We start from the raw sequence: 20,846 nt of genomic DNA, 5'->3' as shown, positions 1-20,846 counted from the left end.
TTTGCGTTATAATTTCAATTGAAAAAAAAGTTCAAATTAAAATACAATTTTCATAAAATTCTGAGAGTTCACAGACAAGGCCGGCGCGAAGGGGTAATTAAACAGACCCTGTTTTTGAAACATTTGAAAGTAAATTACTTTTTAAAAGTGATTGAGAATACTCTTTTGAATTCCTTTAAAGTAAAAGTTTTTGTTTTTTATTGAAATGAATTTTCAACATTTTATTTTTGTAGTCTTTCATTAACTCCATATTTTGTAGTTAGTTATTATTATAGAAACAAAAAAAAAAGTTTAGAATCTAAAATCTAGTGTTAAAAAATTTTAATGAAAATTTGTAAGACCAGCCTAAAAACAGTCTGTTCAATCATAAAAAATAAAACTTTAACAAACATATAAATAAATAATTTTAACGGCGTATATTTTTTTGTATCCATGCTTCTAAATAAAGGTGGCGCCTAATCTTTTATTTTAACCGCGTTGAAATAAAAGATTGCTTGTCGAAATATTTATTTTCACGAGAAAAAGGGACGCAAATGTCATTTTCAATTTTTTATATAAAAACGGAAACTTAAGTAGGAAGGAACAAAAAAAATTCTTTCACGCAATTTTTTATTTTCTTCTTGAAGCCTTTCTCGTTAAAGTCTCTTTATTTTGTGAAGTTTTTCTATGATTTGGAAGTAGATTATAAACATAGGACTAAACAATTGAAAGAAAATTCTTTCAATTTCCTTTTTAATATTATAATTTTATAAGAAAGCAAAAAGCAAGTGTTTTAATTCCTGTTTTTTTTTTTTTTTTTTTAATTTATTATTTTATTTTACCAAATGTTCTTTTATTGAACTAAATTTGTAAAAAATTTAATTAGTTCTATAATTATAAATAATAAAATAATATGCAGGTTATCTATTATTTTTACACCTCGGTGTCTGGTGACTAATTTTATCTTATGGAAACTTTTTAGACGGATACCGGGTTTGTATTTGACGCGATAGTTCGTCTTGCTTTTCGTAATATTGTTATTATTGTATTAGTATTGCAAGTAACTTAGCAGTTTTATATTTTTATTTTTTATATTTTTGCGTATTATGGACTTGACATTGTAAACGATGAATCGTTCAGAATCTAAAGTTAATGATATAAGTAAACAGAATAGCAATGATTATTTAAACGTGATGATATTGCGTCTTCAAGAAAGTGCCAAGTTAGAACCAATTAAAGTTGCATGCACTGTAACACCTTTAGGTAAGCCTTGGTATTTTGGTGAAGAGTTCCATGGAAAACTTTCAAAAGAAGAAGAAAAAAAAATTTTAGAAGGCAAAGTTGGGCGTTATCTTGTACGAGAGTGTCTTTCTAATTCTCGTGCACACGAGTATACTTTGGCGTTCAACTTTAATAAAAATATACACCATATGAAATTAATTTTCAATCCTACTACAAATAAATTTAAGGTTGAAACTGGCAACAAGGAATTTTCTAATGTGTTGGATCTTGTAACTGACATTTTGGAATTACTTAGTAACTTGAATAAGAGTTCTATATCTGATAAAAAAGAACCATACTGTAAACCACATTCTTTTAAAATGGTTTCTTACAAATATCCAAGATGGTGTGATAATTGTCATCAATTCTTATGGGGATTTTTCCACCAAGGTTTAAAGTGTGAAGATTGTGACATGAATGTCCATAAAACATGTCAAGATAATGCTTCGTTGCCATGCTCTAAAGTTGTTGTTTCGAACCGTAAAATTTCGATATCACCCAATTATGACAAAAGTTCCGAAAAGAATCCCAGAAATGAAGCTATTGATATAAAAAGACCTTATTATAATGACTGTAAATACTTTGGCCAATGCTCAAGGTTTTTGTCAGCATTCAATATACGTGATACTTTTGTATCTTTAGAGAACAAGTTAACAAGATGTTTTTGTGTTAATTGTATTGAAAAGGCAAATTTAGGCTCCAAAGGAAATGAAAAATACAAACAATTTTTAAACTGGACAAAGTTTCAACTTAAACAGCAAAAAGAGGGCTTAAAAAGTTGGGAAGTTGGATATTTCCCAATTAAACCACAATGTATTTCTGATATGTTGTCAAGTTGTTATAATAACCAAATTACAGATAATGGATTTGATCTTATTGTTGCACCGTCACTTGCAAATACTGTAAAAGACATGGAAAAAGAGAACTGGTCTTACCAGTTTCGAAATACTACATCGGACACCTTTTTATATGCTCAAACTGTGATGGAGGTTCTTCTTGCTCCCAATTCATTTCAAGCTGTGTTTTTATCGACCACATTTGATAATGAAAGTGAACAACATTGGAGGATACAGGATAAAAAATCAGTTTTTCCTGTATCTGTTTTGGTTAAAATATTTGATAAAGAGTGTTTGTCTTAAACATGTATGAAGTAATCCTACAGTTAATGGCCTAAACTAAATTTACTTTTGTGCTTTTGTTCGTGGAGATTTTAAAAACATCTTAAAATATTTATCTTAATTATTATTATAATAAATTTTTCTTTTTGTAAATTATTATTATTTATTATCTTTTTCTATTGAAATGTATTTCTATACTCTCCACTAATTCTTAATAGTAAATAAATAAAGTTTTTAGGCCGCTCACCTGTAGCATTACTTATGAAGCTTGTATACAAAGTACATGTAATTTATTGTTAATGGACTTTAATTTAATTGATTTAAGTGTTTCTTACTTGTTATATATGTAGTAATAGTTTTCATATTTATATACAGATGCAATGTAATATGTGAGTTAAGGAGTGTGTGAAAACTGTCAAAATGAATTGTCACAAAAAAATCAAACATAGTTTATGTTATAAGTTTCGTGGCACTTTTTAGTTTAACTTAAAAGCCTTCGTTAAAATGAGTTTAGAAATAAGTTATTGAATCTGGATTTTAATTATTGAGGTTGAAGTATTTGACTAAGTTTGACTAAGTAATTAGTCAAATGTTTAAACTTTTTCACCACCTAGCCAAAGTTAAACAGGTTTTCATTTAAATATAATTTCTCCTAATATAACATTTTATACTAATTGCTTTTTTACTTGTTACTAACATTTTTTGTGATGTATTTTTTCAAGAGAGGAAAGGTAGAGGGGAATTAATCTTTATTTATTAATTTTATAAATGTTCAATTGATCTCAAAAATGGAAATATCTTTGTATTTATTTTATTACCTATATTTATATACAAATTATTTTTTATGCTATCTTTCATAATAAAATATGCATAATTATGCATAATTATTAATTATGGCTTTGAAGTTTTTTTTGTGGTTTTTAAAAGATTCAGGATCCTGCTATTTTAAAATTAAATATGTTATTTTATATCTTTAACTTTAAAAACATAAAAGTTAAAGATGACTCAATAAATTATCTGCTCTGTAATTTATCTGCAGTATATATATTATAAAGATTTTAGATTACAAGACTTCTTAATAAATTAACTGTTTTATAATATCAGCAGTAAATATAGAATATATTAAAGAGTTTGAGATCTTAGACACTTAATGACTTTAATGACCTTTCCAGCATTAACCTGACGGAACTTATTTGGCGTCATAAAACCTGCTTATAGACTATTGCTAAACAAAGTTCTCACCCATTTTATGATAGTTTACTGTTTTATGTGGTTGTAGCTGCTTTTAAATGTAATAATATTTAAGATAATTTATTATTTAATTTATTTGTATTAGAAGTTTTACAAAAAGATGTATATGCAATATATAATTTAGAATAAAAGAAAATACACTTTTGAGGAGAATTATTTGAAAGTGTAAAATCAAAGGTTGTAAAACAAAGGTTACAAGTGATGTAACGGTTAATCGGCATTGGTATAATTTGCCACCTATTGCATAACGGCATCATCATTATTTTTTTATTGTTTTGCCGGTTTTCTAACCAATACCTTTTTTTAAAAATTTTTTTATCCTGTATTATGAAAATATGCTTGCTAAACAAAACGCTATACATAACTGATGATGCTTTTGGTACGAGCTCAACACATGATTTCGGACCTTAATTAATAAAGAAAGAAAATCATTATAAGAATTTGTCCAAATCAGTATTCTGCACAAGAACAAATAAGAAATTGGCAGAGGATCAATAGTAAAAAGATAGCAAAACACATCAGCTTAATTGTCGTAAAGTTGAGGACTCAGTAAGAGTATTGTCATTCATTTGCAAACATTCATGGAACTACCTAACTTTGTTGTTGGTTTTTTCATCTTAATTGACCTATCTTTTTTTCAAACTATAAAAAAATTATTTTTCCAACGAAAAATATTCTTGACTTTTAAAATAGTTTCAGTTGTTATGCTACATATTAATTTGTTACGGTTTATTGTAATTTTTAACTTTTAAAGCATAAAACATTTAATGGTTATATATTTTTGGTATATATTCCTTTTATAAAGATAATAGATCTTCCTATTATAGAAGAAAATAGATCTTTACATTGTAAAAGGATTCGTGATAAGGTCAATTGAAAAATTGACAACTCTCAAACTATGTTTTTTAACCATTTTGAAAATATTTTATATTCACGCATGCGTAAAAGTAAGTCCAATGGACGACCGAGAACGTACTACAGTAGAATCCCGTTAACTCGGACCCTGGGTAAATCGGACTTTTACTAAATCGGACAAATTTTCAATTCCCTTGAATTCTCTATACATACCAAAAGTAAGTATAGGCAAAAATGCGTAATTACCGCGGTAATTTTGCGTAATACGCATATTTACCGCATTTTTCACTTTTATCGCATTTATTACTTTTTACCGTTTTTATAACAATTTACCGCTTTTTTTGCTGGTTACCGAAAAACTAAACAAGGATTTTTTAAATTGCTTTTTGTATTTCTATTAGTAAATTTTACACCATCTGTCTCGGATAAAATAATTGCAAGCACCATCTGTCTCGGATAAAATAATTGTTGAGCTAGAGTCCTTTGACTGTCTTTTTAGTAGTAGTTTCATTTATTTCGCCGTTAAGAATATATACAACATACAAATATAACAAAAGAAAATAGCTGGAGCATGAAAAAGGCATCAATTAGCCTTGACACCGAGCCCCATTACACCGTATTTTACAAGTCTGTAAAATATTAAAAAATCTTTACAAAACGTCAAGTTTAAGAAGTTAAGAAACAAAAAAGTACTAAAAAATTAAAAGTAAACCTAGTTAAGAAAGATATGAAATCTATAAATATATATGTGTATATACATACACACATACACACATACATATATGTACATGTTGCCTCGTATTGTTGTTTTTATAATAAAATGAATAAAATTCCGTCCACAACAACATAAAATGTATAAAAGTGTCATTAAAAAAAAAAAAAAGATAATTTACAAAAACATACTGCATGTTTAGATTAAATGAAACAAAAAAATAAAACTTTTTAAATATTAAGACTAAATATTCAAAAGTAAACATTATTAAAGAAGTGTGATAAAGAGATTGATATTCTTAATAATAATAGTTGATCTTCTTATTATTTTTAGTTTTTTTTGTAGTTAACATGTTAAAGTTGTTTAAGTTAATGTATCATAATAAATTTATTTTGATAACTTCTAAAAAAGACTGGCAATATTTAGAATATTAAAATCCATATTTACTAAATGATATTTTAAATTAGCTTTGAATTGCGAAAGTGTTTGTTTTTTATTATGAACAATCTGTTTAAAACCTTTCCATAAAAAAGATCCCCGATACTGAATAGAATAAGAACATATCTTTAGATTAAATTTTGGAGTTACAAAATTGTTTCCGGAAAATCTGGTGGGGTATTTATGACTTATTTTACTAAAATATTGATTAGATATAGTATCTCTTGAGTATCTAACTGTACCTGTTGTTGCTCTTTAGGTTCAGGACCAGTTTGATTATCTGATAGAGTTGGAGAAACCTTTTCAAGTGCACCTCTTTTTTTTTAGTTTCAGTTTGACCATGTGATTTTTAGTCTTTTTAGTTGGTGGTGTGACATGTGGTAATTCATATGGCTCTTCTTCGCAAGTTTTTTCCCAATCGCTGAGGTTAGAAGGAACCCTTGCGTAATTTTGACTCACAAAAACTAACATGGTAGTGTTTTCTGGTTTTACATTATACCTAAAATCAGTAAGCGTCCTACCTCCTACTGAAAACATTCTTTCTGATGAAGCAGAAGTCTATACATTCTTTCTGATGAAGCTATAGCCAAGTAAATTCTAGCCAGACCAGCTAGCAAAGGTAACTCGTTTTTATTTTGCTTCCACCATTCCAAAGCATCCACATAACTTTCAGGTAAGGCCATAGTCTGATACTTTTCAAATTCAAGTATCAAGGGTGGCTTGAGCTTTGATTGGCTTGACTGTGAAGTCCAAGGGCGTTGCGCTGAAACCTGCCATCTGTCAAAAACTCAATGTCCACTGGATCCATAGTTTTGTCAAGATCTGATTTTTCTAACGAAGTATAATCATAGAACACTCGTAGAACTGGATTGTGGTTGGGTGATTGTCAACCAATTCCTTGATAGCGGCTTCCCTCCCTTGCTCACTGTTTGCAATGTTTTTGAGTGTATATCCTCTATAATATGGGTGCAGAAGTGAACCTACAATACAGTATTTGACTCCAACGCCATTATTAGGCAAACCTTTCTTAAATTCTTTCATGACGTTGTGTAGCCACTCTGCAACTTGATGGTCACACTCTTTAACGTTATTTACGGTTCTTTTGCAAAGCAAGTGGAGATTTAATATGTCTTTTTGAACTGTTTGCATAGTCACATGTTTTTCAGAAGACCAAGAATCAGAGCATCGCTTACATTCTGCCAGAAACGGTAAAATGTTGTAAATACTATTAAACTCTAACTCATCCGGAATCAAACATTGAAGATCTGGTTTGTTTAGAGTTTCGAGAGCAACCAGTAAACCAGCCTTCAAAATGAGGATTGACTTAAGCATCATAAAGTTAGAATTCCATCTCGTTACTATTGGCTGAATGATCTTGGCTGGTTCTATATTTGCTTCCACGCACGCTTTTTTGATGTCCTGCCAATCCAATGAACTTTGGTGGGTCCTTTGAGCAAGTCCTTTACATTTCATAATTATAGCATTAATTCTTTCTGATTTTTCTACAGCCTTTAATAAGCAAGTGTTGAGCAGATGATCGGCATAGGCTAGATGATCAGTGAGGTCTTTGCTTTCCGTGATTGGTTTCTTCATATTGGCGGCAGCATCAGTAACACCCACTTTTTAAAGGTCTTCCCTCTGAAGACAAGGAAAGTGAGAAACTGTGTGGTCTATTCCTTGTGCAAGCAAAACCCCTGTATTTCTCCCAATAAAGTTTTGGCAATCCAAAGGTAAGTTTTTGAATTCAAAGTCTTTGGTAACATAACCCAATGTAAGGGAGATAAAGGGACCGCCATTTCTTGGAATCCATCCATCTGTAGTGAAAGCTGCCATTTCGCAATGCGAGATGTCTCTCTCAATTTGGATTTTTACATCACGTCTTAGATTGCAATAAATCATTGGCAGCTTGTATTTGGTTAAGGTGATTAAACTTTTTAGGTTGGCTTGTGGACGAAGATAATTCAGCAGCATTTTGAAGCCAGCAGTTTCAATAACGTGAAACGGGAGGTAAGAAAGAACTAGTGCAAGGGTTAGGATGGTATCAAATTCAAACTGTTGTGCACTTTGTGAAGGCCACTTTATGGTTTCAGTAAAGTCGTCCATTTTTGTTTGGTGACTTGATGATACACCATGTGGGAGGCTATCAAGCCTTTTGTTTTTATAATTAGGACCAAAATATCCTCTTATGGTACTGGACTTGTCAGCCTCTGCTTGAGCATTCCTCTTTTCTTGAAGTTTATTCTCTTTATTTTCATTATCGACATTTTGCATTTCGTAAAAAAATAGCGGATTACAGGAGCTGAAAGAAAATAGTGCAACTATATATGTTTAAAAGGATGCGAATTACAATGTTTCAGTAGTAGATAGTTCATAAAAAGAAAATACATGAACCAGAAGACACATTAGAATGTTTTAAATAATTCAATTTTTGTTTCTAAAAAATGTCGCATTTTACTCAGAAATTCCGGGTTTTCGTGTATTTTACCGCATCTACGCAAAGTTACTGGAGTTTAAAATCACTGATCTCAAAATTTAACTGGATAGCGTATTCTTACTTTAACTTGTTGTATATTAACTTTCTGTTTTTTGTTTTTTAGAATAATTATAATAAAATAAAAAAAATATTCTCAGTAAAATTAAGTACGAGTTTTAATTTTTGTTTGTTTACTAGTAGTGAAGAAAAAATATTTGTTTGCTTGTGTAGAAATCTCAATTTTAAAATAATTAACATTTGCTATGTAATTTATGTACCTTTTAGTTCTTAACTACCCAATGCTTGTGTTAGAAAGTTAATAACACAACTGTATGTTGTGTTATTGAATATATAAAATTTGTCGAAATTGTAGGTAGACACCACTGCTGCTTACTGTGCAGCTATGTTATAAACCTTCTAGCACACTGAATTGGGTAACTAAGAACTAAAAGGTTCTTAGTTAAAACATAAATATTAATTTAATCGTAAATTGCACTTAAAAAGTATATATCAATATTTTGAACTTTAATATTTAAATTAATAGTTTCTTTAAATGTCTAATTTTTTTAAATCATATCTTTTCTTTAAAGTTTAAAAAAATTTATTTGATTGTCTTGTTTTTCTTTCAAAACTCTGCTTAATTATTTTCTTTCATATTACTGTAAAGTCTCATAAGATGTACAACGATCAACGCTAAAAGCTTTGATCGTCGCCATTTTGGGAGACCAATTTTGACTTCAATTTTTTTTCCGAAAAAAACAATTGAATACGCTATCTAGTTATATTTTGAAATCAGTGATTTAAAATTAAATTATAGTAAGAGTAAAACACTTATTTTAGTGAGCTTTAACTCCACTGGTGCTACGTTGACACAGCTTAATCACTTTTTTGCACTTATTGCACTCAGCAAATCCTAATTTTCTGCTAGAGCCAGAGATATTATCCTCTTCTCTGTCAAGCCTGGTAAAATAATTCCAAAGAGACAAAGTTTCTTCAAGATGGTTTGATTTGGTAGTGGTTTTGGTATACTAATCAGATCGCTGAAGTAAGAACTTTGAGGCTGTTAGTCTTTCATGACTTTAGTCAAGGAGACTAATTTAATTTTAGGAGGTAATTAATTATTTAAGAACTGTCTGACTTAATAAAAACAAAGTAATTTTTTACGCAATTTTACCATAATAATTACCGCTTTTACTAACTTTTATCACAAATTACCAATTTTTACGCAATTTTACCGTTTTTACGCAATTTTACCATTTTTACGTAATTTTACCGTTTTTACGCATTTTTGCCAATTTTACGCATTTTTACGCAATTTTACCGTCTTCTGTAAAAAGACGGTATAATTGCGTAAAAATGCGTAAAATCGGTAAAAATGCGTAAAAACGGAAAATTGCGTAAAAACGGTAAAATTGCGTAAAAATCGGTAATTCCGGTAATTTGTGATAAAAGTTAGTAAAGTTAGAACTCCTTTTAAACATATATAATTCCACTATTTTCTTTCAGCTCCTGTAATCCGCTATCTTTTTACCAAATGCAAAAAGTCGATAATGAAAATAAAGAGAAAGCGTAAATATGCGTAATATGTATCTTTACCGCATACGGTAAAAATGCGTATTACGCGTTTTGCCGCATTTTACCGAAATTTTTTTTAATCGATTTTAAGGATGAAGGATTATGGTTTTAAAACCTTAAACTTTCATTTTTTATACATCATACAACAAATTATGTTACAATCAAAATTTTGCTTGTAACATGATATGTCTGTAACATAATATGTATGCATAAAATATTTATATTATAAACAACCATTTTATTGACATATCGTTATTTTTAGACGCTGGAAAAAAAAAATTATTTATCAGGGGAACTTTTATAGGGGAATTTTTCAAGGATCTTTTTTAAAGACTACAGGGATTCGATATAAAAGGAAGATTTGTCTATAAACAACAAAATACCTAATATGCCAAAATTTGTCTATAAACAACAAAATAGCTTAATATGCCAAAATTACCCTGCCTTTACACTTTTATAATTACCTTATATTGTTTACATATATATTTTATATATATATATATATATATATATATATATATATATATATATATATATATATATATATATATATATTATATATTGAACTAGTAAGAACTTTGGATTAGTTTAATACAAACAAATCTTGTTATAATGGTATTTTATTTACGTCAATTAAGTTTTGAGTTTTTCATCGAGTACCTTGTTTTGTAAACGCTTTGAAAATATGGTTTTTTCCATCGTTCTTGATAACTTAAAAAAACGTGTTTGATACAATTAATCACAACAACAAATTCTAACGTCAGTTAGATTTTGTTAGATCTCATTATCTTACATCGGTAAAGTTTAAAATATGGGAGCGCAAAAATAATCACACGTATTAAGTTAAGTAAGAGATGATCTCAAATTTACATATATCTTTAACAATAACCCCCGAAACTGGCTCTTCTCAAAAAAACCAAAATACTTTAAAAATATTGTTTTTTAGTGTATTTAAAACAATAAAAAACATTTTTTTAAGTTTTTATGTGTTTTTGTCAAGTTTAATACATTTTTTTCAAGCCACAATAAAATGTATACAAAGTTTTATCTTATCTGGAATGTATACCATTGTTTTAGATATTACTGATATAACTCATTAACTTAAACAAATTATTTAAAAAGTATAAGTATATACATTTTTTGGGTTACTTTGGATTTTTTAAGCAGTGTTTCTTCAAAAACTTACTTAAAAAACATTGGGACCTTTTAAAACTTTAGGTTGCTGCGAACTTTTAGATCAAATCTCGAATTGAATACCAATAATTTTGCGGTCTTATTGCGCACAGTGCACTTAATATATCCATATTAAATTCTTCCATTGATTTTTTTGACTAGACTTATATTACAATTATATTACACTCCCTTTGAGCAAATATTGACGCGTAAGCAATTTTTTTTTTTTTATACAGCAGACGTTTAATTAAATATTTACATAAATTATTTTTGCTTTTCAATTGACATTTTTGAAAACAAATTCGAAAAAAAATTTTTTTATATATAAACATTGATTTTTTTCTTTTTAGTAAAATTTCTTATTTTCATTTATTTTTATTAAAAATAAATGAAAAAAATCCAGTAAAATATTAACAGAAATTTCTTCTAAATGATTGATAAAATACCTTTAATTGGATACTTATGTTTCTTCTTGAAGATATTTTATACATAAACAGAGTAAGAGGTTTGGAACCTAAAAATATTAAATACTTTCTTCAGTTTCAACATTTTAGAACAATTGGACTAAAGTAGAAACGGAAGAAACGTTAATAAAATCTTTAATGTACTTTTAAGACATAAAATAAACTCTGTCACATTGTTTATATTTTGTAATATACTTTGCTGCAGATTAACTTGTTTTAAATTTATGTTCAAATCAATAGTTCTGTAAAGAAAAATGAAACTGTGAAGTTCTTTAAAATTGTTATTCTTTTGCTGTACGTTCTTTAATAAAACATACATATTATTAGTTTGTTTAAAGAAACTTTATCCATAAAAAATCTTGATACTATTTTTGATGGTTAAAAACAATTTCACATCAGTACTTTATAACTCTTTTTGACAATTTATGCATCGAAACAACAGTTTTTGAACACGGTACTAAAGTACTTTGACATGCTTGATGAACATTTATGTTACAATCTTCACATTTGAAACCTTGATTAAAAAAACCCAAAAGAAAATGATTACAATGATCACACCATTTTGGATATTTATATGAAACCATTTTAAAAGAATGTGGTTTCCAGTAGGATTTTTTTCTTTCAGAAATACAAATTTCTTTCAAGCTACTGAATAACTCAATAATGTCTGTCATAATTTCCTGTACAGTAGAATATTCTTTATCGTATGAGTCAACTCTAAATTTATTCGTTTCAGGGTTAAAAATTAACTTTATATGGCGAATTGTATTATTATAGTTAAAAGCTAGCGTATACATGTGTAAGCAAGAGTTCGCAAAACTTTCTCGAACAAGGTATCGTCCTACTTTTCCTTCTAAAAGTTCTTTTTCTCTTTCTTTAGATAATTTTCCATGAAACTCCTCACCAAAATAGGAGGGCTTGTTTGGAACCAATTTTGTACATGCTACTTTAATTGGTTCCAAATTGGCACTTTTTTGCATACGCGTTACTATCTCCCAAAAGTAATCGCAACCGTTTTGTATAAATGTATCATTTTCAGACTGATGCATGGCTATTTAAAGATAACTCTTATATAAAAAAATCTCTAATCTTATTGTATTAATTGTGTTATATTTGAGTTCTCTCTTTTATATTGCTAAATGGTGATACCGAGGTGAAAAAATAATACAAAAATTTTGTCAAGCACTAAAAGTAATCTGCATTAGTTTTTATGTTTCAGTCTTTTTATAATATTTCAATTATTTGTTTGTGGTAATAAGATACGAAAAGAAACTGAAACTTTAAAAAATATATATCGTTAATCTGCAATTATCAAATTACTTATGACGTTTTAAACATTTATTATATAAGCAAAAGACTCTTGACGTCAACAATGCAAATAAAAAAGTTTTTATTTACTTCAAATCTCTTTGCAAACAGTTTATGTCAAATGTCAAATTGGATTTTGTTTCGGGAAAAAAATTGAAATAAAACTTTATTAAAATAGAGCATTTTAAGAGACAATATTGAAATAAAGTTTTGAAATGAAATATTGAAATGAAATAATAAAATAAAAAATTTAATATAACAAATTTCATTTTAATTGACATTAAAATGGAACGGGGGAAAACCTTAATTAAAAATTATAGGGTATATAAGTGTTAGGTAAAATAGTTTGAGAAAATTTCGAAAGCCAAAAATTATCATTTAGAAAAATATCAGCAGTTAAAAAATGTCACATGAATGATTGAACTTAAAATTTACCTGTTTTAACAGCAAATATATTTTTGTACCATTTTAATAAATGTTTTTGAATCTTTATTAAGTTAAAAATTCCCTTTACTATACTATTTCAAACTCTGACCTATTTAAAAACTTTTTTCAATATTATTTGATATTCATAACCATTTATAATCTTATATATATATATTTATATATATATATATATATATGTATATATATATATATAAGATTATAAATAAAACAAATAACATAAATAAATGATAAAACCAATCAGTTAAAAGTTTTGGCATATATAAAGTACTTTTTTTATTTTTTTCATTGTTGCTAAGATTCTCCTATGCTTCAAGAAGATCTAACAAGAAGACCTAACTGTCTTGTCACAAAGCATTACAGAAGAGCATTTAACTAGAAAGTTCATGATGTTTTCTAATGAGGCATTAAAGCTGGCATTTAGCTTGAAACTCTTCTGAAGACAACGCCCCTCCTCCAATCACTTAAATTAGGCTCATTTACTTAAATTTAATTAGTTCAAAGATATATTAGAAGTCATTCTCATAGCACCATATAATTTCTTAAGGGTGTTCCTAAAAGACCCTAGCATTTATATATAAAAGGCACCTAAATGATTTCTTTTCTACGCTGTTTTTTCTGTTTTTTTCTGATTATTTGGTTCATAAAACATTTTTTTTAAATTAAACCATTAAATGTGTTCAATGTACTAAAAAAGCTAAAGTTACTCTAATTTATAACCATTTTAAAAGACTTAATTTATTATCTAAAAAATTATCTAAAATGGCTGGTAAATTATTAATTTCTAACATTTTTTTAAAAACGTTTCAAGAAATTGAAAAATTATGAATAAGTATTGATAGCTGATAGCTGCAATAAAATTTTATATGGAAAAGTAATTTTTTATGGATAATTTAAAGTTTGAAAAGTAATTTTTTATGGATAATTTAAAGTTTGTTTATTCAGTTGGCAAAACCTTAAAACCGGTTTCTGTTTTTTTTTTTAATATAAAAAAACGAGCTTTAATTTTGTTTTATTTCAGAGCTTTAATCCAAGAAAAGTAAACTGTTTATTTTTCTTATTCGAGAATTAGATGAACACGAAGTAAAGAGGGTTATAACTTTTTTTAACATTTTCTCACGCTATTCAAAATTAACAATTGTATTCGCATCTGATCCGTTCTTAATGTAATTACTTAATATAATGTTTTTTTTTTATGAAGTGCTGTAATCCTTTTAATTAGTAAAATATTTAAGAACTATATGAACAAAAACTCTTGAGTAAAAAAAAAACCAAGATTATTTCATTAATAACATCGTCACTAGACAAATTATCCTATCGATTCATTGCTATAATAAAAGTTTTCTTTGAATGATTTAATTTAATAAAAAAACATTTTAAGTTGTGTATATTGAAATCTATAAATAAAATAATCATTTTGATTCATTTTTAAACTGCTTAAATCTTTTGTTAAAAATGACTGGAAAGCTTTTAAAAAAATTTATGAACAATAAAGTTGTTTAAAAAACTTTGAAGAGTAAAACTTGTAGTTTACATTTGGTAAATTTTACTAAAACGAAAATTATAATATAGGGGAAAGGCGTCTATGATGGCATACTTAACTTTGAAGCTTCATTATTCAGTATCCTGAAGACCAATAATAAAAGTTTTGATATGGATACATTCCTTTTAACATCTAGAACAATAATTACTCTGGGAGTTTTCATCAGTTTTATTTTTTTTATAAGTTATTCTCATTGCAAAAAAAAGCACAAGTATGCCATCATAGGCAAACACTGCTCCTATGATGGCATAGGGGAGGATGGGGCTAGTTAGGATCGAGGGTAACTTAATGATTTCATTTAACCTTAGAGTCTTCCCTCAGAAAAGCCAGAAATTACTCGAGACCATCCTAATTTACCATTTCATGCTACACACCAGCATTGTAAAATTTTGCGCATGCGCATAGGATATATTGCGTTTTACGTATTTTTTAGAACAAAAAAAAATTTTGGAGCATCGCTTTCTTTTAACTTTACTTAAAAATAAGTTTTCCTTATAAAAAAAAAAAGGTTTTCCCAACTCGTCAATATTTCAACACCCCCAACTCGTCAGTATGCCATCATGGGTAAAAGTCATCATTTTCATTAAAACAAGCTGTGTCTGCTTTGTTCAAAAGATAAAATTAAAGTAACTATTTCACTAAATGCACAAAACTTGAATATAAAATGCATGAAAATTTCATTTCTGCACAGTTAATAGTAAAATCACAATCTTAAATATATGAAGGAAATAAAACTACAACAGCACATCCCAAAATCGATTTTTGTTGATTATAAAAACAATACTTGTGCACAAGGGACGTTTTTTCACTAAAACTAATGTAAAGTCAGTATAGTCATGTATGTCTAATCATTTTTTTACCAAAACCAATTTTAATGGAAATATGACTGGTATGCCATCATAGGCGCTATGCCATCATAGGCGCCTTTCTCCTATGTTAGAAGTAATCCCAGTTTTGTTTTAAACACGAACAATAAAACTTGGTTTAAGTCGAGGTTATACACATTTAAAGCTCCAAACACACTTAAAAGTGATTGGAAAGGAACACATCTCTCGGTTCCAAATACAATTTTAGGCATGTATTTGTTTTTTGTACTGTTTTTTAAGTTTTTTATGATTAGTAATACCCTACGCAATATTACAGAAAGCCAACTTAGAACAAATAAAGACGAAATATAATTTTTTCAGACATGTTATGTTTAGAAATGTTTAGCCCTTGTTATCATTGCAATATTTTTTGAGATTTTAGTATTAATGCTATTTATATGTGAGCACCACTGTATATTTTTATACAGTTTTAATTTAATAGCTATGGGTATTTCTTTCTTATTATAAGTGATACTAATTATAGTAGATTATTGATAAGGCAAATATTGTCTTCTTTTGCCCCGGTCATGTAGATTTTATTTAAATAACATTTTTTACTGACGAATTAAATTAAAAAAAAAAGGAGTTTAAAAAATCAAAAAAAAAAATTAACGATTGTTGTAAAAAAAGTTAACGGTCTATTTGGACAATCATTTACAACATTAACAATTATAATTGCATATGATTGCCTTACGATTGCAAAAATCCCAGCAAACGTTGCGAAATTTTAATGGATCTATACAGGCATTTTGAGCGGATCACTGCAGTTTTTCTCATCAGTTACATAGCGGACCATCAATGGCAGCTGTCAAAGATAGAGTATTAAATTATTTTAGTTTAAATAAATTATACAACAATAAATTTGGCTTTAAAAAATTCAATTGAACATGCAATTTTCTAGTAGTACGTAAAATTTCCAGTTTCTTTGAAAAATCTTAATTCACATTAGGAATCTTTAACGATCTTTCAAAAAATTTGATACTATTTATAATGATAATTTGCTGTATAAACTTAATTATTACTGAATAAATAAAAAAATAATTAGATGGTTTCAAAGGTATTTATATAACAGAAAACAATTTGTTTCTTGTAATGAACTTAATCATATACAGTTTTTAAATGTTTCTTGAGGTATTTCGCAAGGTTCCATTTTAAGACCTCTTTTATTTATCAACGACTTGTATAAAACATCAAATCTTTTTATGTATTATGTTTTCTGATAACACGAACTTTTTCTCTCTAATAGTGGCATCTATCTACTATTTTCCATGATGAACAAAGAACTTTAAAACGCATTTAAATGTTTTAAATGTAACAAGTTAACATTAAATGTAAGTAAAACAAAATAGATTCTTTTTCACCCGCTCTACAAAATTTCTTAATGACCAAATTGAAATTAAGTCTGTCACTAAATGCCACTCTCCAAAAAATTTTATTACAAGTTAACATTGAATAAGCAAAACAAAATGGACTCTTTCCGCTCTTCAAACAACGTTTTCTACCCTCAAATTTACAAAAAAATTTTATTGTCCAATTATTTAGATAAAAAAATTAACTAAAGTTTTCTAGCAAACTTTCTATAGTGGAATCTATATAGACATTTTGAACGGTCCACTGCAGCTTTGCTCATCGCTACAATAATGTTTACTAGGCACATCCCAGTGGGCACAGGACGTAAAAAAGACGTCTTTTAAACGTCTTTTGAACGTTTTGGACGTCTTTTAAACGTTCAAAAGACGTCTTATTTAGGTCCTGTGCCCACTGGGATTCCTTAATATTTTTTAATAGAATGAATGTCCTTGATGTATATAAACTAAATGTAAATAAAAATTTATAATTTTGTTTTTATGTGGAAATATGATTTATCGACTTTTATTTTAAAAAACCTTTTTAATTTTAAATTATTAGGCGATTTTAACATGAGAAATAGTAATTATCTAAATGAACTGTTCTCTCGAACAAAACTTAATCAGTTTTATGTCACTTATCGTGCTGCACATTTCTAGAATAAAATTTTTGCCTAACTTTTTCTTGTTTTTTAAAATAAATAAAAAGATTTTATCTCTATTGAAAATATCTTAGAATACTTTTATTTAATTTATCTTGTGACGAAATAATGTTTTATTGTTTTGAGTCATGTATGTTCAATCTTTATTTTATACTTTAGTATAATTTATATTCATATAATTAAGTACGATTTATTGTTTTTATGTTACTTATACGAACTCACTTGTAACAAGGCGTTTTTATTTTACGTACTCTCTCTTGGCTTATGACGATAAGATGTGATCTTCGTTTAGAAGCCATGTTTGTTTTTGTAAAATAATGTATATATATATATATATATATATATATATATATATATATATATATATATATATATATATATATATATATATATATATATATATATATATATATATATATATTGTACACCCAGATCAAGGGTGCCACAAGTCAAAATTATGGGTATTAAGTTATGAATGTCATTTGACAGTATGTTATGTGTTGTACACGGTGACAAAGTCTAAAACGAATGTTTACAAAATGACAGATACAAGATATGTGTTTCTTGAAAAAAGAAATATATTTCTTATTTTAAAATAAATCAAGTCACTCGCAAAATTGCAATTGAAGTTAATCAATTGAAATTAAGCGAAAAAAATTTTTCCAGGACCAAACAAAAATAAAGCCTTTATGTTTTTAATATGGATTCAAAATGTCAAAATATTGGTTGTGCAGAGTGTTGATGGTAAAATATTATTTCATTTTTTTAAAGACATACGTCTTTAGGCTGTAAGCTTAGGCTTAAAGACAAACGTCTTTAGGCTGTAAAAATTAGGAAATAAGGAAGACACCTTTCATTAGGTATTACTTCCTTTCAGTTATCTAGCTAAAGTTTCTTTTTTACTGTAAACTTATATAATACTGAAGAAATAATTAGTAAATAAAAAAAAAAAAAATGCTTCTTAACAAGAAATGTAATTGTTTTATTCCATACTCAAAAGCAATGCTGTGTTTGAGTACGAAATTAAATATAGAAAAATTTTTAGGTCTTATTCGAAATATATTTTCATTTTTAAACACTGGTTTAGTTAAGTTGTTATATGTTTTGTTAATACTCTTTTTGAATGCGCTTCTGTTATTAGAAATCGATTTCAGAAAAAAGATATTAATCTTATCAAAAGAGTAAAACTTAGAGCAACGAGACTAATTTCGAGATATTCAAAGTTACTTTATAAAGAAAGATTAAAAAGACTGAATTTAACTTGTCAATTAGAAAAGATATGAATTATCTTTTTAAAAATTAATAATCTACACCAACTTAGTACGGTATCTTCCCTAAGAACTTTTTCTATTAACAGAACCGGGCGGAAGTATCCGTGAATATATCCATAACCAAAGATCTCCGATAACAGTAGACAGTCGATTAGGAAAAATGGTTTTTCCAATCACGTCAACACAATTTGGAACAACTTGCCGTTTAATGTAAAACAAATTAAATCAGTATTAAACTTTTAAAAGAAAATTTGATGAACTTTACTACGTGACTTAAAATGTTAAAATTACTTTTAAACTTGCTACAAAAGTGGTTTACTACTCAGTGAGTACATGCTCGCCGCAGAAAATAAATAAATCAGTATTGTATGATGTAATACTATAAAGTACGAGCCGTGACGTAGTGATTAGAGAGCTTGCTTCAGAATAAAGAGATCCGAAGTTCAGTACCAGCTTTCCCTATTGGTATGAAAAGAGGCGTCAACTTCCTAATTATCTGCTCTTCCGTAGAAGAGCATTTAACTAAAAAGAACAGAGAAATAAACAGTATCGCTGCAAATTATATCTGGGCTTCTGCTAAGATTGGCTTGGAATTTCCTAAATATGTTGATAGCATCTTTTAGAGATACAATCACAAACGATTTTGCGAGTTTAAATAAAAGGAATTGTTTACATGCTGTCAAACATATTGTTTGTTTTCTTCAAATTGCTCTCAAAACATCATGTTATTCTTTATATATAATTTGTTTAGCATGTAATTTATTTATTAAATCGTGCAGTATTTTATTTATGCAATAGCAGCTCGAATGTTTTCAACTCAATAATGTTGTCAGCTAAATGATGTTTTAAGCGTATAATCTAAGATGTTTTAAATTGCAATCACACTGTAGTAACATTTTTATTTTTAAAATATTCTCAGATATTTTATATTGTAGTTACTCTTTAGTAACATTTAAAGTTATCTATGTATTGTAAATGTTTAACCAACTTATCACAAGGTCGTATTATTATTTAGAATCACTTGTGAAATAAATTAAATACATAATTTTAAAGCGTTACATAAAAAGTATTTTTAGTATATTTATGTATTTGTGATTCTAAATAAACTAAGTATCTAATAATTACTCAAACCAAACATCCATTGAATATTTTGTATTTTCTACTTGCTTAGAAAGTCAAATTTTATATGTTATTGATTATATTCTAAAAAAAAATTATAAAAAAGATCTCAAACCATAGCCATGACTAAAGAGTTAATGTTATGTCAATGAATTCAACTTAAATCATAACAATGAACTCATAATTTTTTTCAATTACTGTCAATAAATCTAAAAATTATATGCATAAAAAAAGATAACAATTAAAATGTATACAAAGTTTTATCTTATCTGGAATGTATACCATTGTTTTAGATATTACTGATATAACTCATTAACTTAAACAAATTATTTAAAAAGTATAAGTATATACATTTTTTGGGTTACTTTGGATTTTTTAAGCAGTGTTTCTTCAAAAACTTACTTAAAAAACATTGGGACCTTTTAAAACTTTAGGTTGCTGCGAACTTTTAGATCAAATCTCGAATTGAATACCAATAATTTTGCGGTCTTATTGCGCACAGTGCACTTAATATATCCATATTAAATTCTTCCATTGATTTTTTTGACTAGACTTATATTACAATTATATTACACTCCCTTTGAGCAAATATTGACGCGTAAGCAATTTTTTTTTTTTTTATACAGCAGACGTTTAATTAAATATTTACATAAATTATTTTTGCTTTTCAATTGACATTTTTGAAAACAAATTCGAAAAAAAATTTTTTTATATATAAACATTGATTTTTTTCTTTTTAGTAAAATTTCTTATTTTCATTTATTTTTATTAAAAATAAATGAAAAAAATCCAGTAAAATATTAACAGAAATTTCTTCTAAATGATTGATAAAATACCTTTAATTGGATACTTATGTTTCTTCTTGAAGATATTTTATACATAAACAGAGTAAGAGGTTTGGAACCTAAAAATATTAAATACTTTCTTCAGTTTCAACATTTTAGAACAATTGGACTAAAGTAGAAACG

The 20,846-nt window shown here is 27.3% G+C and overlaps 2 protein-coding genes across 2 annotated transcripts; one reads left to right on the top strand and one right to left on the bottom strand.

Annotated features, from left to right (window-relative positions):
* The first annotated feature begins 946 nt into the window (after positions 1-946).
* On the top strand, positions 947-3,269 carry LOC105843462 (uncharacterized). The gene has a single exon (XM_065792963.1). It carries the CDS (start codon positions 1,107-1,109, stop codon positions 2,397-2,399), a length of 1,293 nt encoding a protein of 430 aa, XP_065649035.1. The 5' UTR covers positions 947-1,106; the 3' UTR covers positions 2,400-3,269.
* An 8,445-nt stretch (positions 3,270-11,714) lies between these two features.
* On the bottom strand, positions 11,715-12,368 carry LOC136078627 (N-chimaerin-like). Its single transcript, XM_065794410.1, has one exon. It carries the CDS (start codon positions 12,366-12,368, stop codon positions 11,715-11,717), a length of 654 nt encoding a protein of 217 aa, XP_065650482.1.
* Between the last annotated feature and the right edge of the window lie 8,478 nt (positions 12,369-20,846).

This window comes from Hydra vulgaris, chromosome 03, assembly GCF_038396675.1.
Source record: "Hydra vulgaris chromosome 03, alternate assembly HydraT2T_AEP".
Lineage (NCBI taxonomy): Eukaryota > Metazoa > Cnidaria > Hydrozoa > Anthoathecata > Hydridae > Hydra > Hydra vulgaris.
This window is presented reverse-complemented; position numbering and strand designations above follow the sequence as displayed.